Source organism: Pipistrellus kuhlii, unplaced genomic scaffold (genome assembly GCF_014108245.1).
Source record: "Pipistrellus kuhlii isolate mPipKuh1 unplaced genomic scaffold, mPipKuh1.p scaffold_m20_p_11, whole genome shotgun sequence".
NCBI classification, from domain to species: domain Eukaryota; kingdom Metazoa; phylum Chordata; class Mammalia; order Chiroptera; family Vespertilionidae; genus Pipistrellus; species Pipistrellus kuhlii.
The window spans coordinates 13,154,927-13,181,652 of NW_023425416.1; the positions used below are offsets into that span (position 1 = coordinate 13,154,927).

General features: G+C 41.6%; 1 protein-coding gene across 6 annotated transcripts in view; it reads left to right on the forward strand.

The window, feature by feature from the left end:
- ERC2 (ELKS/RAB6-interacting/CAST family member 2) overlaps nucleotides 1–26,726 on the forward strand; it is an 876,217-nt gene that overhangs the window by 244,669 nt on the left and 604,822 nt on the right. For all 6 annotated transcript variants that reach the window (XR_006741074.1, XR_006741075.1, XR_006741076.1 and 3 more), the window contains exon 4: nucleotides 7,904–7,978. Coding sequence is in view for 1 of the 6 variants with exons in the window: in XM_045579041.1 (XP_045434997.1) it covers nucleotides 7,904–7,978 (75 nt within the window). In the remaining 5 variants the exon portion in view is untranslated. The remainder of the gene's footprint in view (nucleotides 1–7,903; nucleotides 7,979–26,726) is intronic.

Consider the following 26,726-nt stretch of genomic DNA (forward strand, 5'->3'; position numbering starts at 1 on the left):
TAGAAGTCTTCACTTTCCTCTTTCTCTAGTCTGCAGGCCATCTTTCAGGAAGTCAAGTCAGCCTCACCTTCAACAGATAACCAAACTCAACTCCTCTCATAGCCTTCACTGTCATCCTGGTCCAAGATTCTATCATTGGGGTTATTCCAATAGCTTCTTCCTAATCCCTATGGTTCTGCCCTTACCACCTCCCCCCTCTTCCTCCCATCCCCAACCCCAGGCCACATTGCAATTCAGCAGCTGGAATAATCATTTAAGAAAGTGTATCATATCATGGTGTTTTTGTTTTTGTTTTGTTTTGCTCACAGCCTTCCAGTGGCTTCCCATTTTTCTCAGGGTGAAACCAGTATTATTACAATGGATTCCAAGTGTAGGTCCCCTCTTCTATTATTCCCCACCCCTGAACTTCTCTGACCTACTTTCCCATCCCTTATGCAGCTCTAGCCAGACACTTAAGCATTTGCTGTTCCCTCTGCCTGGAATATCTGCACAACTGGTTCCCTCATTTCCTTTAGCTCTTGGCTCAAATGTCACTTTCCTAGGAAGCTTTCCCCAATCACCCTATTTAAAAATTGCAATTTATCCCAACCCCCCAACATGTTCCATTCCACCTTCCTGATTTATTTTCCTTTATAACACTATGACAAACTGGTTTGGTCTCCTTTTTAAAATTGCTGTGCCTTTCTCCCATTGGAATTTGAAATGAAACCCCATGAGGGCTGGGATATTTGTCTGTATGGGTCACAGCTGTATCTCCTGTACCCCCTGCATCAAATGATTATATGAATCTGCCATATCTTAAAATTGATGTGAATTAATGTTTGGGATTATAGCATTACATTCTTGTTGGTTTCTCCAGTTGGTTTTGTTCCTTAATGGTGACAGTTTTAAATATGTCTTCAAACTGTTTTGTACTCTTCCCTGGAATCTGTGCGGGCTGATGACTGCTTCAACCAGCAGAGCATTGTGGAAGTGATGCTCTGGGACTTCTGAGGTTAGGTCATAAAAGGCCATGCAGTGTCTGGCTTATTTGCTGGAACATTTGCTTTTGGAGTCTGTACACTCAAAAAGATTGGATTATCCCGAGGCAGCCATGCTGTGAGAAAGCCCAGGCCACAGGGACAGCTATATTTAGATAGACAATTCCAGCTAATTCAAGCCTTCAAGGCATTTTCCATCCAAGGCACCAGGCAAAAGAGTGAAAAAACCATCTTGGAAATGGATCCACCCGTCCTCGCTATTCCAGCCTCCTGACATCACGCTGTAGAGACAAGCTTTTCCTGCTCTGTCCTTTGAGAATTCCTGATGCAGAATTCATGAGCATAATAAAATGGAGGTGCTTTGACACCACTAAGTTTAGAGATGGTTTGTTACACAGTGGCAGATTACCAGAAAAGTAAGAGGGAAAGGCCAGAGTTAAGTTTTGATTTTTTTTTTTTGTCTACTGAAGTAGGTTTACAGTTATGATTACAGAAAACATAGAGTGTATTCTTGTATTATTATTTATTGTATTATCATTACAACTATAAATCTATTTGTTCTCCTCTGTATGGTACATGCAAACATTATTCTGCCAGGCTCATCTTGAGAGCTAGTGTCCATCCACATTAACTCACTAGACTCCCAATGCTCATTAATGCCAAGAACTGTCATCCCGATGAACCACCAGATATTGCATGCTCAGAATTCTGGGTTCTTGATACATTTCCATGCTGATCACTTGGAGGAGCTGGCAGTTTTAGACCAGCTAAGGCCAAACTAGTTTTGAAATTATAGGAAACTATATAAGCTGGGAATCAGTGTTACAGTGAGATATTAAATTTTGTGATGCTGCCAATTTACTTCTTTTATTTTTACTCTGTTTTTAGAACTGAGAATGGAAATGACTAAAAATACCAGGCATAAATCAGCTCTTCAGAGGCAGCTGCCTATTCAAAGTTTGGATGCTCTGAGATGGAAGGGCGATTAGCAACCCACTCATAAAGCCCCACATTCTGCAGATCAGAGAGGGCTGTGTGTGTCCAGGGTCTCAGTCTGGTACTGTGACTCCTGATTCCCAGTCTCTGTTCAGTGCTCCTTCCTCTCAATAAGTGGCTTTTAGCTTGCAGTCTGGTTTAATGACAAACGTCTCACGTGCTAGACTGGGCCCTGTGGACCAGTTGAAAGCATATAAGCCATTTTGTCTGTGTGTGCTTCTGTGCCCATTACTGCAGCGAATCCACACCTTCCTTCTGATTCTTACAGAGAACCGTGACTCAGAAAACCATAAGTACCACCACTCTCGATGATTTAATACTGTCACCTAAAAACTACCACAATCATGTAAATCTTGTACACCCCCTATACCCATACCAGATGCCCTGGTGAAATTCTTTAGTTGTTTAAGTTCAGTGCATAATGGGCCCATCTTTCAGATGGTTAGGGATAGTTGGAGCACCAACTATCTTACTGTCTCTTTAGAAAAATGTGGCCAGTATTCACACACTACAATCAGTTGGTGATTCAAAAGCAACACACAGTGGAGGGCTAATTTGGCACAATGTCTCTTTGTAGCTATTGTGGTAGTTAAGGGGGAGAGAGCTGGGATCTCTGCTGGTATATCTCCGTAGAGGCTGAGTATTTTTCATGTACACCACCATCAAATGTGGGTGCTTGGCACCTTTTTCAAGATGGCACTTCAGGAACCCAGACTCCTTTATCTTGGGGTCCTGTCGGGTTCTTGGGTCATTTTTAAAAAAAATTTCTTTATTGATTATGGAATCACATAATTGTTCTCATCTTTCCATTCCCATTTGGGATGGGAATGGCGGGATGAGGGTCTTGAAGCCCTTTACTTGTAGCCAGCAGACAGGGAAATGGGCGAGTTGAAGATAGGCTAGGACAACCATGTCAAACTTGTAGCCACAAGCTGCAGGCTATAGGCCTTGTTTAAGCAAACCCACGAGACGTGAGTTTGACATGCTTGTACTAGTAGGTATTTATGGAAGTTGAGTTTCTCATTTCTACCCACATTTGACTGGCCAGAAGTCAGTCTCAGAGCTCATCTCCAAACAAGGGTCCTGGTGATGAAGCTTCCTAACAACCACTTTACTCCAATGATTTTCAACCAGTGTGCCATACGAATATTTAACACATGCAATACCTGACTATTTAGTCAGGAGCACTGAACTCTTTTTCCTTAGATTATCAAATGAAAACACAACAATAGCCTTCTGGTGGGAATGAATCAGAATTATACCTTTATAATTTTGTCCCACAGAATTTCGGTAGTTAGTTCATGTGTACCATGAGATGAAAAAGGCTGAACGTTGCTCTTTTGCAACAAAGAAGAGGAGCATCTTTCTTAGTGGACAGCGGGCCTCTTGACTACAGTCAGAGTGAGTATGTTAAGGTTTCCAAATCTCAGAGAGGAATGAAATGTTTAAGGTGGGACTTCCAGATAGTCCATGAAGTCTGCATGTGGATTACAATCTTCACTTACCTGAGATCTTCAGATTTAAGGTGATCCTCAGAAACCATGAAGTCAGGACTGATTGAAAAACAGTGTCGTTAAGAAAGGGGAATTATAATTCATCAGCAATTGGAGATGTTATTTTCTTTGTTATGGAGTGACAGAGGGTAAGGGCCCAATCTGGATTTTGCTGCTTTATATTACAGCACAACTTGTGTAATTATAGTAAAGAGAACTCTGTTTCCATTTTTGTAAAACTGTTGCTACAAGTTTAGCTTTGTTAGTGCATATTTTCCCTTAAAAATGTTTTTGTGCTTGGCAGAAATTATAACAGCACATGCCTTTACCTTATGGGTTTTATTTTTGTTGTGGTGCTTTGTTGCTTCTTGGTTATTTCTATTTGTTTTATGCAAGTTTAACCTCTCTCTTAAAATTATCTTATGATTTTTATTTTGAAACTGGGATTGACTATGATATGAAATTATCCTGGATTTCATTTTCATCTTTCTTTGTTAAGATGCTTTTGATGCCACATGGTGTTGTTACCATTGTAATTAGGCAATTATTAATAACTAGAGGCCCAGTGCACGAATTCACGCATGGGTGGAATCTGGCTGGCCTGGCACCAATTGGTGGAATGGAGCTGGGACTGTTGGGAGGAGGAGTGGGGAGAGGTTGGCTGGCTGGCCCGCCCTGTTTTGGTACAGATCAGGGCTGGATGACTGGGGGAAGGGACTGTGGGCAATTGGCCAGCATGCCCCACCCCCAATTGTGGTGGTGGGGCCAGCCATGCGGAGGTGTTGTGGATGGTGAGCTGCCAGATTTACCCCTAAATGGGGTTGGGGGAGGTTGGCCAGCCAGCCCCACAGCCGATTGGTGTGTGTGTGTGGAGCCAATCTGCAGTGGAGCTGGCTGGCAGTGGGCAACGGACTTGGGCCAATTGGGGGTGGGGTTGGCTGTGGGAGGGGATGTAGGTGATGGACCAATCAGGGGTCAGGGGCTGGGGGAGGGGCCATAGGTCGTTGGCTGACCAGCCATGTCCCTGATAGAAGTGGGGGGGCTAATTGGGGGTGCTGCTGTAGGAAGTTAGCTGGCCTGTCCTATTGGGTGGGGGACAATCAAGGGTGGGGCTGGCTGGGGAGAGAGGCTGTGGGCCGATCCGGATGGGGTAGACCAATGAGAATGGGGAGGCTGGGGGAGGGGCCATGGGAGTTGGCTGGCCAGCCCCACCCCTGATCAGGCCGGTTTGCTAGCTGCAATGGACGTCATAGTGACCAGTTGTTCTGGTCATTATGGTCGCTGGCTTTATATATATATATATATATAGTAGATAGGAAATGAGCAAAAGGGAGGCCAGACATTGTAAGCATGCCATCTGGGCAGATTCACCAGGAAGCTGTAATCTTCAGGGAACCACTTGTCTATTCCCCGAAAATCACTGGGGGAAAGGTGTCCAACAAAGGGGAGATGGGTGCATTCACTGTAAGGTTGGGGAGATATAGGGAAGGTGCCTGTTAGTCTAACCTGGAACAGAGATCATTGGCTAAGGGGGTGGGGCCACTGCGAGCCCAAGGAAATTGGGGAATGCATAATCCCCCACATGAAGGAGTTTTCTCTCTTGGCATTCTTGTTCCTCTGGTTTTGCTCCTGCCTGTGTACCCTTCATGGCCATGTGGTCCTGCAAACTCCACATGCAATGGGCTGATGGACTGCAGTGGGAGCCACAAGCTAAGCTAACCTGATGCTGTATTGGACCATGCCAATATGAAACAGCAACTCTGGACAACAGCTTTCATCCTAGCTCTGCTGAAAGCAAAATGGGACCTTTTCCTTGGCAGGATGGAAGGGAAATGGGACCTTGGAAACTCAGTGATGTAATTTAATGCAAATAAATGTCACTCGTTCTCCCATGTGAATTCCAGAAAATTCCTTTTCTCATGACACTGCAAGAAGTCCACCTCTACTGTCAACTGGTATGGACATGGACAGCTCCCTACCCATAACAGTATCAGAATCAATGACCTGTGAAATATATTTCTTCTCCCACTAACTATGGAACAATTCTGACAAGTGACTTAACTTTCCATTTTTTCATTAATGAGATTTTATTGATCCAGTGATCTCTCCAGTTATCTTGAAATTAATGTTTAGGGCTAAGTAGATTTTTATGGACCATGTGATTCACCAGTGGTGTGCTGGAAACTGGTTTGTGCTAGTTTATGATAACTGAATAGTGGAAACTTGTTTTAACAACCTATATTACAATTTAAATATCCTAACTCACAATTAAAGACCTTGTAAAAAGAACTCACATTTTCCTAATTTTTGTTATATTTTACTATTTTCTATGCATTTGAAGTTATTCTATCCATTGTGTATATAGTCCATATGGTGGAAATACTACACAATGAGGTGTTATTGCACCTCTGTTCCCAATTCTGCACTTGGTGACACCACTTAGGTAGGTTGAAGTTGGCCTGGTGGGTGCTGTTTGTGAGAGGTTTACCAGCAGCCCACAGGACTCAGCACACAGATCATTCTCCTCACAGGTAGTTGAGGCTTGAAGGAGACAGGTAGGACCAGGGACACTGTAGATGCACAGTGAAGGAAGCAGCTTTTCAGGTCATTCCTTCAGAACATCTCTGCCATCGCCATGGAGCCTACACATGGCCAGTGTTGCCAGATCATTGCAGTGCAGGGTCTTCAAAGGGACACAGAATCTTGACTCCATCCTCAAGTGGATTCAATAATACTTGACTCCCTCCCTTTTAGGGATATGTTAGCGGGGAAACATGGCCTAACTGATGTCCGACCATTTTGAATCATTGAGAAGTACGGATTCTATTCTAATTCTTAGATTAGAGGTTGAGAAACAGTTTTGCACAAGTTTGCTGATTTGTGATAGTGATGGCTTTGGAAGAAAATATGTTCCCTTCTTTGCCCCCACGGGTATGGGCCAGAGCTGCAGCTGTGGCTCCGCAGTGCTGGGCCCTGGGCACGTGCACGATGGTGCACGACCAGGTTTTGTTGGGCTCCTGGCAAATAAGAACAAGATAATAAGATATTATCTTAACCTGGGAAAGACTATCTTTTATTGTGGGATTCTGTTCTTCTGACAATGGTTACTATCTTTATGAAGTGACAATGATAGTAGATGGTAGTAGTGCAGGTAGACTTAATTTTAATGTCCTTACTTTGAAAAAGCTGGAAATTATGTTGATCTTCTTTCTTCAGTGTCCAAATTTTTTACTTTTATTTTGTATGTGTTGTTGTTGTTTCCTTCCTTCCTTCCTTCCTTCCTTCCTTCCTTCCTTCCTTCCTTCCTTCCTTCCTTCCTTCCTTCCTTCCTTCCTTTTTTTTATGTTTGTGGACCAATGGAATGTAAAAGCCTAAAACTATTCCATGTTGAACATAAATGAGTTTTCTGGAAGCAAATAAGACTTTGGGAATTAGTCCATATGTGACTTACAAGTCAAATGATTCTTAATGGAATTACTGCATAGGTAACTTGTGTCAGCAGCATAGACATGTGTGAGCACTTCTGTTTACTCCTGCCGTTGGCTACTCTCATAAAACTGTTGATAATTATTACTAAGAAAATCAAAGCATGAAGAAAAAAACCTTGTTCATTTCTTCTCCTCTGCCAAGACAATCTTTTAGTCTTAATAGAACTGTTCTTTTGAGAAGAGGCATGGAAAAAGCGGGCCTTTGAGCTTAAAATTGCAATTATATTGTTAGCTTTTTATCTAAAGAAATAGCCATCATATCCCAGAAGTTCTTGTGTCTGCATCTGGCTTTAACCATTTGCCTTCCCATTAACACTGTTGATATTAACGCCAGTTTTAATTTCATGGCATCACAAGCGCATAAACATATCACACACACACACATGCGATTTTGAACAAGGACTGAAACTGTAAATTAGGAAGGAAGAGATTCACAGGATTTCATCAGACCCGTTCACTCCACACAGCGCCATAGTTATCCTGGAAAGGTTTTAAATTGCTCATTTCAAACTTACCTCGGTAGCTAAATGCCATGCGTGCAACAGATTTGCCACCACGTTAGTCATTTTCTTTCCTCCGTTTTTTCCTTGCTGTGTCTGTACTGGGAGCACAGAGCAATACCATTTAGTAAATTATGATTGGATGGCTGGGCAACAGCCCCAGTGTTGAACAGTATTTGGACTATAATTACTTGCCGGCTTTGTCACAGTTGACATTAATTATTGATGGAACTTTCAGAAATAGCGCATGTGCCAGGAGCCTTTCACCGGAACTCCGGCTCCCAGCAGGAGGGATGCTGAAGAGGGTGGGGGGAGAGGCACCTGTGGCTTGTTTATGTCTGTGCACAGCAAGCCTGCACGCGGTGGGCTGTGTGGCACCTGTGTAGAGGCCATGGTGTAACAGGAGGATGAACCGTCAGGCTTATTTCTATCGTGTTCCTCCCCAGGAATTGCACCGCAGAAGCCAACTTCAGCCGGAGCCAGCCAAGACGAAAGCTCTCCAGACTGTCATTGAGATGAAGGTAGGAGCTGTTCACATTTGTCAAAAAAGCCGTGGCTCCGGAGTTTGTCCTAACTTGGTGGTGCCTAACAAACATGTGAAATGGATGCTTGTTTCTCTCTAGGCACCCCGGGAAGTGCTTTTATTCTGGGTCTTTTGCCTTCCTGGGTACATTTAATTTCTTGGCCCTTTAAGATTCCTTTTCTGAGCAAAAGAATAAAGGTATCTCAAGTATCTCTTGGCGGAGAGGAGCTGAAAGGAGCTGAGAGGAGCTGGGTTCCTTTCCAGGGCATTGCTGAAGCTTTTTCCCTTGAGGGAGGTTTTGTGTATGATTTAAAAGTAAATTTCTAACCCTGGGAAAAAAAATATTTCTCCCTTACACTCACATTGCAATGAAAAGACACCTTGACAACTAAGATTTGGCTTTATATGCAGTAGAGTCATTAAATAATTTAAATGATGCTGTTAGCAAACTTTGCTTATCAAAAAATATCTCTCTCTCTCTCTCTCTCTCTCTCATCAAAGAAAATACTCCAGAATTTTCTCCTAGCCAAGCTTGTAGGCAATACTTTTTAAAATCCTCTCCAGGTATCCCCTTTAGCTGTGGAAGCATAGAAAGATGCTATTTAAAAGGATCAAAGACACTCCGGGATGGATTGAGGGCATTTTAAGAATAATGATAGAAATGATGGTGGCCAAATCACGACTTACGATTAAGAAACAGATCTAAATGAAAACCAATTGCTTGGTCAGTATCTAGAAATTTGAAGTCTTGTTACTTCCAGTTATTGCCAGAAGAAAACAGAGTATTTATCTTAAGAATAAATGATCCTTGATTTAAATTGCTCCATGACCACACCGCAACAACAATGTCTGCAATTTAGCAATTTTACACTTGAGTTTAACACTCAAGGGTTTGCTGTCACCAACAGCCTGGAAGAAAATTGTGAAGTTTGCTGATAGGATAATGGTTTATCTGTCTTTCTTATAGCACATGATTTTGAATTATCTGCCAAAAATTCATATGTTCTGGGGAAAAATAAATTAATATGAACCATTGAGTTCTTGGCATGTACAAATCTGTTCTGGTTGCTTTTTTTCTCTAGTCAATGACAGTGTCTTCATCCAAGTAGATTTTTGTGGAAATAATGTAGAACATTTGCTTTTAAACTATATGTCTCCCAAAGGTTACATGAGTCAAGGCACTCATAATGCATTTGCAGCCAATTGGTTTGAAAAATATAATCAAAGGGACAACTGCCAGTAAGGTTAAAAATAATTGCTAATTTTGGCTTATCAATTCATTTTGAAGTTATGTAATTTTAACTTATTTTGAAATGAAACTTATTCTACAGTTGAGGGAGACTGGTTCATAACTGAGATTTCATCCATACATTAGAACCAAACTTGAAACATTGATAAGGTTTATAAAAATAAAAGGAAGAGAGAAAGAAAAAAAAGAAAAAGATTAAAAAATTAATTTTAAAGATTTTATTTTATTGCAAAGAATCATTCAGTCCCTTTCTACCCTCCTCCACACCTATATCCATACAATTAGTAATGAGAAAGAGGGTGCATCTAAAATCTATTTCCAAAGTATTGTATGTGGTTTTTTTAAATAAAAGAATAAATGTATCTCAAAACGATTTGGAGAAGCCAGGAATGACATCTCTCCCAGTGCTGTGGGCATTTTCCTAGTAAAGGTCACTATAAAGACAATTAGTACTTATTTGTGACTTTAATAAAATAGAAAGTCTGTTTGACTCTAGCTTACTGTTTTTAACATCATATGTTTTGTTAGAAAACAAAAAATAATAAATAAAAACACTTGTTTAGGCTATCTATGTGGGTAGGAATAAAAGCATGATATTTTAGGGCAAATTTATAGCCATATATTGTCAGTAAATTGAGTCTAGAGTTTTCCTCTGATGATGCCAATGATCCTGATTCATAGAAACATTTTAAGGACAAATGATGATCAATGTATTTGTCAGGGAATCGGGCCTGGAGTTTTTCTGTTGTCTTTTGGATGCCTGCTTATTTACAGAGTATGGCCTTCTGTTTTGTCAGTGGAGAAGTCTGAGTCCCATTAGCATCTACTCAACATGCATAAATTGAATTAAGTAGGCAGCTGGTAGAGGGTCATTTCCTCAGCCATGTGATAGAGGCTGTGATCTTATTTTGTGTGTGTGTGTGTGTGTGTGTGTGTGTGTGTGTGTGTGTGTTAATATTAATCCCTTTTAAATTGGAGGGAGTACGGGAAACCGATTCTTTATAAGCTATAGGGTTAATTATCAAATAGATATGACCCTTACTCTTTGTGGTGGAATTTGAGACCCTCTTGTGTTTTAACTTAAACACTTTTGGGTAAACATGAGTATCATTAATAGCGCCTTGGGCAAAATCTGGAGTTAAAGGAAGCTTTCTAAGAGTAAGTTGATCAGTAATTTCAGGGAGGTGACGTGAAGTAGGGGCTTAGAAGTTATTCCTGCTTATCCCTTGCTAATTAGTGAATCTGAGGGAGACTTTTTGACTTCTCATCTTCTCCACCCATATACTTTGCATCAACTCTAGAAAGGTATTTATTGTGAAAATCTGTGAAGTCAAGCACCCGAAAACCACAATCTCATCCGTGTAGTGGCGCTCTGTGCACTTCACATTTGTGGGGTTGTGAAGGTCTCTGTGGGGAAGCCATGGGGAGGGCCATTGGGGGCCATCACATCCATTGCCAGCCACGGAGCCTAAGGAGGGTCACCTGAGTGAAGGTGAAGGGAAGCAACATGCATTGAAGTTATTTGTGATTTATCTTCTTGCAGGGAGCTCCAAGTTTTAATTTTGGCTCCGATTTGGCCTGGCAGGTATGTTCCTGGTTTGCACGGTTAGAACACTGTGTGTGTTTCTCTGAAAAATCAGTTTTCCCATGGATGTTGCAGTGCTTTTCTCTTTCTTGCTTTTGTGTCCAATTTTTTTTTTTTTTTTTTTTTTTTTTAACTCAGATCCTCTTTTCTGCGGTTATGGAGAATTGTCAATAAAAAGGGCAGCTGAAAGGCTTTTTACCCTCTTTTTTTTCTTTTGTTAATGCTAAGTCTTTTGAAAGAATGTGTTTTTAATTTACTTTTATTATAATTCTGACCTGGCATAAACATGATGTCCAAAAGTTTCATTTTCTTGGGTTCATCCCTAAGAATGAAAGCTGTATCCAGTGTTATTCCTCCTTCCTTTTTTCTTTTTAAAGGGAAATGCATTATGGTAATGGCAGTACTTGTCAGATAATCTCCTTTTTTTTGTTTTTTTTGTTACTCAGAACATTTACTATAAATGAATGAAAATCTAATTCAAAATGGCTTAAGCCAAAAGGAAATTTATTGGCCCATATAATGGAGAAAAAAAAAACCCCACAACACAAAGCAACAGAAGTATTGCTTCAAGCACAGCTTGATCCAGGGGCTCAGGAGATCTTGACAGATCTCATTTTCCCTTATTCCATCTCTTGTTTTGGCTTCCTTCATGTGAGCTCATTTTCAGACAACCTCTTCCCCTGTCTGAACAAGGTGGCTGCAGCAACTCCAACAGTCATAGAGGGAAGGAACAGGGCAAAAGATGTTTTTTTTTTAAATGCAGAAAAACCCAGTCAACCCCAGAATAATAATTACCGAGATAGGGCATAGAAGCATAGAACCTCACTCACACTTAACAACTCAGGCTGAAAATAAAATGCATAAAGTTCCCTAATTCTCTTCTACTTGTGAATTAAATGGCACTTATTCATCAAGTAAAACAAGTCTGATTCTAGCACTAACAACAACAGAATTTATCAAATGTATCAAATGGGACATATATTAGTGATGTCATGGTTTTAGTGAAAGTTGCACAAAATATACTTGATCTGGTGAACTTGTTCTTTTTTTTTAATAATATATTTTATTGAGTTTTTACAGAGAGGAAGAGAAAGGGACAGAGAGTTAGAAACATCAATGAGAGAGAATCATTGATCATCTGCCTCTTGCACCCCACCACCGGGGATGTGCCTGCAACCAAGGTACATGCCCTTGACTGTAATTGAACCAGGGACCTTTCAGTCCACAGACCAACATTCTATCCACTGAGCCAAACCGTTTTTTTGGATGGTGAACTTGTTCTTAAAGTGGATTAAGAGGCTGGGGACACTATCCAGTTTGGCTGGGTGGATAGAGAGTTGGCCTGCATACTGAAGGGTCCCACATTCGATTCCTGTCAAGGGCACATGCCTGGGTTTTGGGCTTGATCTCCATTGGGGGGTGTGCAGGAGGCAGCCAATCAACCATTCTCTCTCTTCACTGATGTTTCTATCTATCTCTCCCTCTTCCCTCCTCTCTGAAATCTATTATATATATATATATATATATATATATATATATATATATATATATGTGTGTGTGTGTGTGTGTGTGTGTGTGTGTGTGTGTGTGTGTATTTTTTTTTAAAGACGCTTGGGGCATAATGTCTCCATGTGACAATGATTCTATGGCAGTTGAAGTGAGGATTGTGGGTGTTTAGCTTTCCAGTCACATGACCAGCCAGGGCACATGTTGTATTTCATGTATGGTTCTTCTTTAGTAAAATTGTCCCCACCATGGAGGGGGTTGGGCTGCATTGTAAGCAAAGATTGAGCTTGCCTGAATTGTGCACTTGTAGTTTTGCTGTTGATGAAAAAGTGTGACTTGCATTCAGATGCGAAACTCTAAACTCTAGTGGTGAGGTTGATTTTTATTATTAAAACTAAAAATCAGCCTTGTCTTGGTGCTCAGGCATGGAGACTACTCTTCTCCATGTGGTTGAGATGACCTGCAGTTGGGTTAAGTTCCCCTAAAAGAGATCTCAATGCTTCATCAAATTCAGCCATTTCAGTTCTAGGCCACTAGATGCATCCCAATTTCCAGGTGAACTTAATTCTAGTCTTAGGCTCTAATCAGGAAAAGTATGTGATGGCTGAAGTATTTTTATTTTTTTGTTTGTTTAGGTGTCTATTTCATCTGTCTTTTGAACTGTTGCTTGAGTCTAAACACTGAACTAAGAATAATTTCTTATTTCAGGATGATGTGTTCATATAACATTTGTGTCAAGCCTAGTTTTCCTAGTCAAGCCATTATGATGGCCTTTAGGATTTATTTTATTTAAAAAATATATTTTATTGATTTTTTTACAGAGAGGAAGAAAGAGGAATAGAGAGTTAGAAACATCGATGAGAGAGAAATATTGATCAGCTGCCTCTTGCACACCCCCCTACTGGGGATGTGCCCGCAACCAAGGTACATGTCCCTGGCCGGAATCGAACCTGGGACCTTTCAGTCCGCATGGCCTTTAGGATTTAAATTTTCCCTTTCTCCTTTTGTGGCTATCAAGAAAAGTAGCAACGATAACAACCCCCAGTGACAGGTTACAGCTCGAACACCACTGGCCACACAAGTGCAGGGTACTGGACATAGAAAAACGCATGCATAGGCATACTTAGCTCCATTTGCCAGATGAGAAAGCCATGGCTGAAAGGAGATAAGCAACCTGCCCAAGGGTCTACAGCTAGTGGTTGGCAGTTGAAATTTGAACACAGATTTCTCCTCCAAAGTTCTCACATTCTAGTCCTCTAGTCTGCTTTTAATGAAAATGGCCCATATATACAACTGTAATATTTCTTTCTTTCTTTCTTTCTTTCTTTCTTTCTTTCTTTCTTTCTTTCTTTCTTTCTTTCTTTCTTTCTTTCTTTCTTTCCTCTTTCTTTTTTATAATTCCTTATTGTTGAAAGTATTACACATGCTTCCCTTTTCCCCCCATTGACCCCCTCCAGCCCCCCCCCCCCCCCCAGGCCTTCAGCACCCTATTGTCTGTGTCCATGAGTTATGCATAATGAATACAAGGTTTATGGTTGATTAACTTCCACTCACCCACCCTCTCCCCGCCTTCTCTCTGAGATTCCCAACTCTGTTCCATGCTTCCATGTTTCTAGATCCACTCCCATCATCAGTTTATTTTTGTTACTTATATTCCACATAGGAGTGTGACCATGTGACACTTGTCATTCTCTGACTGACTTATTTCACTTAGCATGATACTCTCTAGGGCCCTCCATGCTGTCTCAAAGGGTAAGATATTCTCTTTTTACTGCTGCATAGTATTCCATGGTATAAATGTACACAGCTTTTTTATCCCCTCATCTACTGATGGGCACTTGGGCTGTTAGCAGATCTTAGTTATTGCAAAGTGTGCTGCTATGAACATAGGGGTGCATATATCCTTTCTGACTGGTGCTTTGGGTTTCTTAAGAAATATTTCTAAAAGTGAGAGGGTCAAATGACAGTCCCATATTTAATTTTTTGAGGAAATTCCATACTGTTTTTCATAATGGTTACACCAGTCTGCATTCCAACCAGCAGTGCACTAGGGTTCCCTGTTCTCCACATCCTCACCAGCTCTTATCATTTGTTGATTTGTTGATGGTAGACATTCTGACAGGAGTGAGGGTGGTACCTCATTGTCATTTTAATTTGCATCTCTCTGGTCATCATTCACTCTGAGCGTTTTTTTTGTTTTTTTGTGTGTGTATGTTTTTTTTTGTTTTTGTTTTTTTAATGTCTCTTGGCCGTCTGTATGTCCTCTTTGGAGTAGTGTCTATTTAGGTCCTTTGCCCATTCAACTATTTTTTGTTTGACTCTTATTTTGAAAATTATGCATCATAGAATAGGTTGAAGCAGCTCATGAGAACTGGAGAGGTTTATTTGGTATTTTTGGAAAGTCCCACTGTTGCATTTTGTGCCATAAGGCAAGATTCACCCTTTTTACACATGTGTTATCAGCCCTCCAAATATGCTCCAAATATGTGCCCTGTAGCCAATACATGCCCTGCTTCCCCGCCTGACTTTCAAGTCTTGCCCTGAAATCTTTATAATAGTGTGGAGCATAACTCATTCAGACTTGGAAAGCCTTGTGTTTTTGGTGTGCACTATCCATTTACAATACCAAAAATTATCCTTTAGCTTTTTTAAAAATTATTATTGTTGAGAATTTCTTCATCTTCTCATCTTTCAACTTAAAAAAACCTTTGTCTTATTTAACTATTTTCTTTAAATAAGGGGGGAAATGTGGGTTTGAAGTGAGAGCCAGAAAAAGCAAAATGTCAAGTTAAATGCTAGCTCTGTATGATATATAGTTGTCATTTAGAGGCAAGGAAAGATTTTTTAAAAATGAGACTTATTTTTTTCTTTGCCCAAACGCTCCTTTATGATGTGTTGGATTCTAAATGAGTTGCCAGTTGATTAGTTCTTCAATAAACAGGTTTAGTTGGTGTGAGTTCAACTCCTGAGGTTGAGTCACAAACAGGAGTGTTTATCGAGCATCTGTTTTGTGCCCAGTACCACGGAGAGCCTTTCAGAAAAAAATGAGTGCTCAGTCTTTAAGGCGCTTGTGGAAGGAAATACATAAACCAGTGTCCAAACAGAGACATAAAAATGGCAAAATGGGCTGCAGGGGCTAGAGGATGTCAAATGAGAGACGGACAGGGCTTACTTCTTGGAGGAGGTAGTACTTGACGGCCTTGAAAGATTGGCATGATCTTGATAAAGTGGAGGGAGATGGTTTATTAACAGAGGGAAGTATATGAGCAAAGGCTGCGGGGCTGGAAAGTATGAGGAGTGCCTTGGGAAGAGCAAGGCATCCAGTCTGGTGGAGAGAAGACTTTTTAAGTTTAAAAAGCAGCGGAAGATTAAATTAAACTGTAAGAGAGTTAGAGAAAAGAAATAATAAAGATATTCAGTTGTCTATTGATGGGCACTTAGGTTGCTTCCATATCTTGGCTATTGCAAATAATGCTGCAATGAACATAGGGTTACATACATATTTTTGAATTAGTGTCTTGGATTTCTTTGGATAAATACCCGGAAGTGAAATTGCTGAGTCATAGGGTTGTTTTATTTTTAATTTTGTGAGGAAGCTCCATACTGTTTTCCACGGTGACTGCACCAATTTTTCATCCCCCCCAGCAGTGCACCAGGCTGCCCTTTTCTCCGAGCTTTTCTCCTCACCAAAGCTTGCTGTTTGTTGATTTATCAATGGTAGCCATTCTGATGGGTGTGAGTTGATATCTCATTGTGGTTTTTGTTTGCATTTCTCTGATGATTAGTGATGCTGAGCTTCTTTTCATATGCCCGCTGGCTACCTATAAATCTTCTTTGGAGAAGTCTATTTAGGCCTGCCTATTTTTTAATTGGATTATTTTTTACAATATGTTATATGAGTTCTTCATAAATTTTGGATATTAGCCCTCTTATTTGATGTATCTTTGGCGAATATTTTCTTTCTTTCAGTAGGTTTTCTTTTCCTTTTGTTGATGTGGTACATATATACTATGGAATATTACCCGGCCTCAAGAAAGAATGAAATCTTACCATTTGCTACAGCATGGATAGACCCAGAGTTATTGTGCATGAAGTAAGTCAGGCCGAAAAAGACAAATCCCATATGAGGTCACTTATGTGTGTAATCTATGACAGTTAAATCACATGACTAAATTGTGCTTATTCCAGGGGCACAAGGGCTACCTTTTGGATATCAATTAACATTATTTACCAAATATCAGATGTTATTTAATGGGAAAAAGGAACAAAATTAATATAATCTCAATAAAGGCAGAGAAAGCATTTGATAAGTGAAACATCCGTCTATGCAAAAAAAAAAAAAAAAAAAAAACCTCCACAAAAAACAAAAAAAACCCCTCCAAAATTTTTAGCAAACAGATTGGAAGGGGATTTTCCTAATCTAAAATGAGGTCGCTACAAGAAAGATACAGAAAACATATTTAATTGTAAAATGTTGAAAGCTTTCCTTATGACATAAAGACCACAAAAAGATGCCTACTGCTTTCACTTCTCTTGAACAATATTCTGGATATCCACGGTATAAGAATTAGGGAGGAAGAAATAAAACCACCTTTATTCACAGACACTGTAGTTTGTGTGAATGAATCCATGTATAAACTATTAGATTAATAAATGAACTTAGCCAGATAGGTTGTCAGTATTTTAAAATGAATCATATTTCTATATACCGGTAACAATTACAAAAAGAAATTTAGAAAACTGTATTATTTCTGATGGTATTAAAAAAAAACACTAAAATATCTAAGAGCAAATGTAATGATGGTTATTCAAGATCTCATTTAAAAGGAAGGTGCACTACATAATTATATACAGACTGAAATCTTGAAACAAATTAAATAGCTATTAAGAGTTGAGTGGATAAACAGTGGATATTCATGCAGTGAGATGCTGTATTGCAACGAGAAGGACCAAACCATTGTTGCATGTGATAACATAATTGAATACCCCAAAAACAGTGTTGAAAGAAACCAGACAAGAACAGATACACCATAATTTTGTTTATATGTGTTTCAAAAATAGGCAGAAGTAATCAGTGGTGTTAGAAGTGTTGGGTAGAGGTTAATGTGGAGGAAGAAGGCTTGTGTGGAGGTTGAGGGGGTACGAAAGAAGCTTCTTGGTACAAGTGATATTTTATTTCATGATCTGGTTTCCATGTGCCCAGGTGTGATCATTTTGTCATAACTCATCATGCTGGGAATCTGTGACATGGCTACCTTCTTACATGTAATATACTTTAATCTAAAATTTCATTTAGAAATAAAGAACAACACAACAATAAAAGGCAAATAGACATGTCTCTAAAGAAGACATACAAATGGCCCAAAAGAAATACAAATCAAAACCACAGTTACATACAATTTATCCTCTACTAGGATGGCCAAAGTAGGAAAGACAACAAATGTTGGGGAAGATGTGGAAAAACCTCATTATTGACGGTGGAAATGTGAAATGGTTCAGTCCATTTTGGAAAACTATCTTGCCATTCTTCAAAATGTTAAACTTAGAGGTACCATGTGACCCAACAAGTCTACTCTTAGGTGTACACCTTAACTGTGAATTACAAACAAAAACCTATACACAAACGCTCATATCACCATTCTATAGAATAAAAGCGTAGAATGCGGATTGTCCCCTCCACCAGGAGACCTTCTGAGTTCAACCAGGGGGCGGGGCTGGCGGGGGATGGAGGGGAAGGGGGGGAGGCCCTGGCTGGCAGTTATTAATAACAGCCACAAAGCCAATACAACCCAAATGCCCATTATCTTTAATTAAAAATAAAAATATATGTTATATCCATACAGTGGAATATTACTCAACAATAAAAAGAAATGCTGTAGCATTGATAGACCTTAGAAACATGCTAAGCAAAAAGAGCCAGTTGCAAAAGGCCACATATGAATACATTTCCATTTATATGAAATGTTTAATATTGGCATATCCATGGAGATAGAAAATAGATTCATGGTTTCTAGAAACTAGGGAGAGGGGAGAAAAAATAGTGGCTGCCAAAGGGCACAGGGTTTTTGAATGATGAAAATATTTTGGAATTAGACAGCGGTGATGGTTGAACAAACCAGTGAATGATATACTTTAAAAGGGCGAATTTTATGGTATGAATATTATATATCAATAAAGTTGTAAAAATAAAGATATTACAAAGGAAAAGATCAATAACTTTGATTATTTACAATGAAAATATAAAAATAGAACTATGAAATAACCAACTAAGAGATGTATACCTAAAATTTATAGCAGTTAGAGACTTATTATTCTAAATATATAAAGAAGATATACTTATCAATGTGGAATAAAAGCTTGGAGGGAAAATGTAACAAAATGTTGCCACTAATTCTAGATGGGGAGATTTTAAAGGTTTTTTTTCTCTTTTCCCCCCACCAAATTTTTATGCTTTCAATAGTGTGCATTCATTGTATAGGAATGATTAGGAATTATTATTCAGGAACAACAACAATAAGCTGATTAGTAGAAAAACCATTTTCCAAAAACTTTTATTTAAGATGCACAATTTCTTCTATTATTGTTTTCTTTTGCTGAACTGAGAAGGTTCAAAAAGGGAGAAGGTTAGGTTATTTATGAAAATTAGAATTGATTTACTGCCTCTCTGAGCTCCAGCCTTCCCATCTGTGAAATGGGACCATGATGCCATGCCATGTTGCACAGGGTTGTGGTGGGGATTAAAGTGGAGTTAGACTTGGGGAAACCCTAGCACATAATAGATGCTCAAGGAATCCTTTTCTTCCCCATCCCTTCCCTTTCAGCCTGGAAATGTAGTTTTCCCTGCAAAAAAGAGGTGGTACATTTGAGCAAGGACCACCAGAGAGAAGGAATTTCACAAACTTACTTCAGGTAGGCTTAGCTCTGAATACACACACAGTTTGCTTGTGGAAAGGCTTTAAAAGCATCTTTGAAAGGAGGAAGCAGTGGAAAAAATATAGCAGCCCCCAGGCTAGGGACTAAGCGCTCTGGCTGTGGGGCTTTTGGCACGTCAGTTGTCCCCTCTGGCTCTCGCTGAGCTCATTTGGCACATGAAGGATTGGACTTGGTGTCCTGCTTTCAGAAATTTTCCATGTCTGGAGGCTTGGCGATGGGCTATTTGGATTCTCGGAGGGGCCTGCCTGGGGTGTATGAATTGACATCACATTCTCGCAAACTTGAAATCTTCGCTTTGTTTGCTCCTTCTTGGCCAGCCTCGCTCCGGCCCGCAGCCCCTGCCCTCCCCTCGCTGGTGCTCAGGTTCCCAGCCTATTGTTTATTTAGGGATTGCAATTTCCTAGCTGGCATGCGCCCTGGCCAGCAGGGTTTAGAAGTCTACCACAGGCCTCATGTGAACTTCCCCTTTCAAGGCTCAGGAATGACAGTGTGCCGGCCGTCACATGTGTCATCCCCGAGGCATGGTCCGGTTTCCACATCCATCAGGCCGCACTGGGGACTTGGGGTGGCCTGAATTCCTCCGCCGCCTGTTGCTTTTTTCCATGAGACAAGCGGGTGGGACGTAGAGGGATTTGTGGTATGTTTTAGAAATCCTAGGCAGGAAGCCCCAAACCTGGGCTCTTGGGGGGCTTTGGGGCAGGGGCTTCCAAGGAGTGGGAAGAGCAAGGTCAGCTCGCTGGACGGTCAGGAAGGAGAGCTTCCTCACCCAGCCTTTTTCCTAAAGAACACTGGAGAAAGAGAGAGAGAGAGAGAGAGAGAGAGAGAGAGAGAGAGAGAGAGAGAGAGAGAGAGAGAGAGAGAGAGAGAGAGAGAGAGAGAGATCCGTGACCATCTTTTTAGGACTCCCTGAAATAGCAACGTGGCATTTCCCGGAACCTCTGGAAGTCAAACCCTCACTGTATGCTGATGAATGTGGACGGTGATGTCCGTCCGGCCTGAGGGAGGGTGGGCTGTGAACACTGAGGACTGCTCTCAGCCGGAAGCAGTTTCTGAAACATCTTCCTCCCTTCCCTCCTGCCCCAGGCCCTGCGCTGTTTTCTTTGGACCTTGCTCTGTGACCTTTAAGGGTAAAGGTGCTGTGGGGGAGAAAGGACCCAGACACCCCAGCTTCTAGGTGCGCACCTTCTTGGAAGCCAGGCTCCCTGAGGTTGGCCTGCGGACAGATGGCATGGCAAGGGCCCAGTATGTGGCCTCCTCTCTCCTATTCGAGGGAAGGCTTTGTGGAGGGAACCATTCCAGATTATTAAAGGTGTTAAAAAATGATTAAAGAAGACAACTTAGGTGATACCAACACATGTTATTTAATGTTTCAGTCTCCCATTTAGACAACTGCAAAATGGGACCAAAGGCAGGAAACCTAGAAAAATCTCATTAATCTTCCCCTGAACCCTATGAAGTGAGTACTTACTTTACCCCCTTTTAGAAATCTACAGAAGGTAGCTGGGGGAGGGGGGGTGAAGGGGGGCACCAGGCCAGTAGGAGAGAGGGTTGGGGGCGACCAGGACAGCAGGGGAGGGCAGTTAGGGGTGACCAGGCCTGCAGGGGAGGGCAATTTTGGGGGACCAGGTCTGTGAGGGAGGTCAGTCAGGGGCGACCAGGCCTGCAGGGGGAAGGCAGTTGGGAGTGACTGGGCTGGCAGGGGAGGCAGTTAGTGGTGACCAGGCTGGCAAGGGAGGGCAGTTAGGGGCAATCTGGTTGGCAGGGGAGCAGTTAGGTGTCGATCAGGCTGGCAGGGGAGTGGTTAGAGGGTGATCAGGCTGGCAGGCAGGTGAGTAGTTGGGAGCCAGCAGTCCTGGATTGTGAGAGGGATGTCCAACTGCCCGGTGGGATTGGGCCTAAACAGGCAGTCGGACATACCTCGAGGGATCCCAGATTGGAAGAGGGTGCAGGCTGGGCTGAGGGACACACCTCCCCAGTGCATGAGTTTTGTGCACCGGGCTTCTAGTATATTTATATATTTAACTTAAACAGAAGGGCAAACATGTATAAAAATTAAATTTGTGTGTGTGTGTGTTTGTCCCAACAGACAAATACAGATTTTTGTACCAGCATCTCCTCTCCTGAAATGGGATATTTTGGAGTGGGACTAAATCATCACTAGCTTTTACTTACTCCCTAGATGACTCTGACGCACAGGTCCACAGCCTGGCACTGGCATTATTGTGGCTCACAGGCACATGGAGAGGGAAATGATTTGGGTTAGTCAGTGCTTCCTTCCATGCACTGGGCATGTAGAAAGCTTGCAGTGCTTGTTGAAGCCAGTTTCTGTGTAGGTAGGGCTGCTATTCAGCTGAGAGGCACAGGTGCAGTTATCTTGCTTGTTAAACTATTGAAATAGTTCTCTGGTTACTCCAGAGCACCTCCTCACCAGAGTCCTTACCCTGGGGTTCCCCTAACCCAGCAATTAAAGAGTTAAACCCTGGCCCTGCAGGCCCTTCCCATACCTAGTTCCAGGGCTCCAGGTGGTGTCTGTTCCTTTGGTTCCTGCCCTGTGCTGTACTGATTGTTGAAAGACTCAACAATCTCCTCCCACTCTATGGTTTTTAAAACACTGGGGTTCAGTTTCCAATGACGGTAGGTAAGAAAACGCCACTGAAACTGCCCTCATGTCACCAATGATACCCTAATTTTTTTTCTTAATCTTTAATCTCTCCAGACATTTTCTTTGACTTCTCTGCCTTCTTGAAATGTCACTCTCTTATTTTCTGTGACATTTTCATGATTTTATCCTCTGCTTTTTTGATTCCTGCACTGTTTTCTCTATCCTTAATTCTCAACCATATTGGCGAATGGTGATCCATCATCTCTATTGTCCCAACTTCCTTTTTGGCTTCTGTTTTTATTATTTACTTCCCAAAGACCATCCTATTGACTTTTTTTTTTTTTTAACCAATTATAAATGACTCCCTGACAGACCCAAGTGCAAACTCCTGGCTGGATTCTGAAGGCTGGTTATCATTCAGCCTCACCTTCTTTTTATTTCTAACTCCTCTGCACACAAAGTCATCAACGCTTTTTAATCAGCCTTGTCTTCTTCCCCCTCCTTGATACAAACCCTAATCTTGTTCTCTCATTCTTTCAATTTATATTTACTAAGTAATATGTGCTATACACCATGTGTATTATTACTTCTGTCTGGAAAGAATTCACTTCACTGTTATAACCTTACTAAAGGCCTGATGGATGAAATTTGTGCAAGAGCAGGCCTTTCTTCTCCTGGCTGCCGGCACTGGCTTTCCTCTGGCCGCCAGCAGGCACCCGGGACCTGGGCTTCCCTCGCAGCCTTGGCTTTGTCCTGAAGGGTCCAGAAGGACGTCTGGTCTAATTTTGGATATTATACTTCTATTATTATAAACTAGAGGCCCGGTCCACAAATTTTGTGCCTGGGAGCGTGTGTGTGTGTGTGTGTGTGTGTGTGTGTGTGTGTGTGTTTGTGTGTGTGGTAGTGGGGGTGGTGGTGGGGGTGGTGATGTCCCTCAGCCTGGCCTGGTCCCTCTCGCAATTGGGGAACCTCTTGGTGGATGTATGACTGCCGGTTTAAGCTCAATCACTGACAGTCAGACATCCCTCTCACAATCTAGGACTGATGGCTCCTAACCACTTACCTGCTTGCCTGCCTGCTGATCACCCCTAACCACTCTGCCTGCCTGATTGCCCCTAACTGCCTCTGTCTTGGCCCCCACACTCCTCTGGCTGGCTGCAGGCACCTGGACTGCAGCTTCCCTCCCTCTGGCAGGCCACAGGCACCAGGCCCCAGGCCCTGGCTTTGTCTGAAAGGATGTCCCATCTATCCTGTCTAATTAGCATATTACCCTTTTATTAATATAGATTCTTATCCACTTCCAAATCCCACAATAAGCTTCTGTACTTTCTCTAGTTTTCTTGACTCAGCTATAGTGGTCTTAATCTATTTTTGACATCTCCAGCTGTAGCCTTACAGAATATTATATCTAATCATATTTTGGTGTTATCTTTCACACTATCACTTGCATGTTATAATATTTGTTTAAAAATGGCCCAAACACTGCTGTTGTGTTTTGGTATTCTGGGAAATGTTTGATTAAGATGTAACTGTATCTCGATATTCAAATGATGTTATAGAGGTCCAATAATTCAGGCAGATTCTTAATTCATGAATCAAAGAAGCTTACAACCAGCCACAGGCCCATGATTTCCTTATCATCTATAATCTCAGCAAAGGAGAAGCATAAACTCAGAAAAGGAGAGGCCCCAGGATTTATGTCAGTCCCTTAAAATGACTCTTATTGGCCCGGTGGCATCATGCATGCATTTCTGGATCAATCATTGTGTCCAGAAGGTACATGGAACTTGCCACAGGGCAGAGCCATACATCAAAACCCCAAGAAAACCACAGGGAAACGGGGAAATGTGGTCCCCTAAAGGAAAAGCAGCTGAACAGACTGACAAAGAAGCAATAGGTATATGCTACCATGGGAAATAGGAAGGAAGGTAATCCTTATAGAGTACCTACTGTGTGTTCACTAAGATTCTGGAAGGCTTACATATCACTTATTAAGTTCTCATAGCAACCTTACAAGGTTAGCAAGATTAGGGACATGCTTGTGATGTTACACTGGGTGGACTAAAACGAGTCACTGTGGTCTTCTACATGTGTACCCCACAGAACTGGCCAATGGGCTCATGATAACAACGGTGGCTTCTTACTCTGTAGGAGGAGGCTCCACAGGAGGCATGTGTCATGCATTATATTTCACTTGTCACTTATTAACACGCCCTTGAGCGTGGTCCTCTTTGTGCATCCAGATTTGTGACTTCAAAGGGTCTGCTGGATTGTTTCCCCTCAAGCTCTTTTTGTTAGGCTTAAGTCCATTGGCAATAAGAAATCTGCACACGGAGACCAAAACCTCAGAGGTCACCTAGTGTCCAGCAAGAACCACTGGAGACACATCTTCTGCCTGTGGGTCATTAGTAATGTGCACAGACACAGCCCCACAGGAAGGACATTCCCGGGGCATGGGCTTCCCGAGAATGAGTCAGCAGTAGGAAAACGAGACCATGAAAAGAAACCCCACAGCACCCTAACGGCTTTCCATCTGAAGTAGTAGTCTGTCCTGAGACTGCGCATGTGTGTAGACTAGTATTTTCCTATAAATCATTAGATGCCATTGGAACAATCAAACATAAAAGCACCACAACAAAGAACAGCATGTCCCCTGTCATCTTCTAACTTAGGTCATCATCTCTTTGCAGTTTGATAAGGCCCACGAAGACATGTTAGACTTTTTCTTTTCTTTTCTTTTTTTCCCCCTGCAGTGCTTCGCTTGGCCTCAGATACTCATAACTGCGGTTAATCCCACACAGTAAATCCTTCCAAGGGAAGGACATTACTCAGATAGCCTAAGACCAAGGGCTGTTCAGTTATGTTTGTGACTTACAAGTAGATGATTTCTGAAGCTTAAGACTTCAAGAACCTCTGTGGTATCCGGTAATAACAGTCTAGAATTTTATTCTAAATAAAGTGTAATATAATTATGTAGGGACGTTTCCTGAACATTAGATCACGTCTTCTTCTTTAAACCAAATTGGCCCGAAGTTTGTTGATCAACGTCCGTAGACCGATATGTGATCACAGTGAGTTCTGTGCTTTGTAAAAACTGCTAGTGTTTTCTTTCTTGGCCTGATATTAAAGTGAAACCAGTAATTCTTACTGTATGTGAAAGGAAAGTGCAATGCGACACTCCGCAAGAACATAATTATTACTTTTTGTGACTAAAGGATGTTGCTTTGTGGATGTTCCCCCTCCTCGCCATTTCAGTGTTCACAGTGCCTTGAGAGGAATTGAAATCGGCTTCTTGCTGTATAAGGGGAATGCAATGTTTGACACACAGGAAAAGGGCAGTGAAGGCATCCTGACTGGCAGAGATGCTCCAGAGACCTTACCCCCAGGGTTTCTGTACACTCGGGCCAAGGTGGATAGTTCTTGAGATCAGGCTCAGACTTTTCTAAATATACGTGGGTAGTGAAGTTGTCCTGGTCCCTTCTGCTTTGGTCAGCCTCACCCCTTGGATACGCTGGACCCATGCAGTCATTTAGAATGCCATGCTCAGCCTCAGGCCTCTTGGAAATGCAGATTTATATCCAGTAGTTCTTTGTTGAGGCCTGATAGTCTGCATTTCTACAAACCTCTCAGCTGACGTCAATGGCGCTGGTCTGTGGACAAGAGTAACAGGGAGCTAGACTGTCTTCCGTGTTAGAGAGAGAAAGATGCCTATGAATCTGTTGAGATCTCACACATCTGGCAAAGTGATGGGTACCCAAAGATTCTCAATATGTATTTGTTGAAGGAAAAAGAACTCCCCATGTTTAAAGTTTACTATTGACTGTAGCAGACATGTCCTAGAAAAATCCAGAGATTATTTGGACAGAAAGATAAAGCAGAGAGAAACTCACTTCAGCCTCCCCATCTAACTTCCATCCTCATTGCTGTAGTCCCTGCACTCGTGGGCTGCTGCTATCGATAATATTCACGACTGGCTTAAGAATCAGCAAGTTGGGCCCGTTGGGTAGTTCATTACTAGGGGTTCAGTTTCAGGAGCTTATTTATTAGTTTCCCATCAAATATATAGTTTTTAGTTTTGGAGTGATAGATGTAAAATAGTCTTGGGTATGAGTAGGAGTTATCATCTGCAATTTATATATCAAATTTTATGAATATGTGGGAAGAAATTATTTGAAAGAGACATTCCGTTCAGATATTTTTTTCCTAACTCGTGGGGAGTGAAGCAAACACAGTTTTTTCTCCTTAAACTTTGTTTCCCACACTTTTACAGTCCTTAACCATAAAACAGAGTAAAAGCAAAACAACTGCATGGCTGTCATATTGCAGGACTATAAAGAATGCCACCTGAGACAGGAAGCGCTACGTTCCAGGAGCAGAGTCTGTTTGCTCACTGCTGGGGCTCAGGGTGGGCACTCAGTGAACCACTTTTGAATGACAGCTGCTGACAAGGTGATTTGCATATTGAACCCCTTCTCCCCCCAGTTATTTTCTATCTTTCTTTATTTAAAAAAAATATATTTTATTGATATTTTACAGAGGAGGTGGAAGGGAGAGAGATAGAGAGCTAGAAATGTTGATGAGAGAGAAACATTGATCAGCTGCCTCTCGTACACCCCCTACCGGGGATGTGCCTGCAACCAACGTACATGCCCTTTACTGGAAATCAAACCTGGGACCTTTCAGTCCGCAGACCGACGCTCTACCACTGAGCCAAACCAGTTTCGGCCCCCCAGTTATTTTCATTTGGGGGTCATCATGGCACGTTTTCCCTTGAGGAATTAAAATTATTGTTTTGATTCTTTACTTTGGTATATAACCATGAGCTTAATGTGATCATTAAAGTCCCCATTTTTCCCCCAAGAATTGACTCC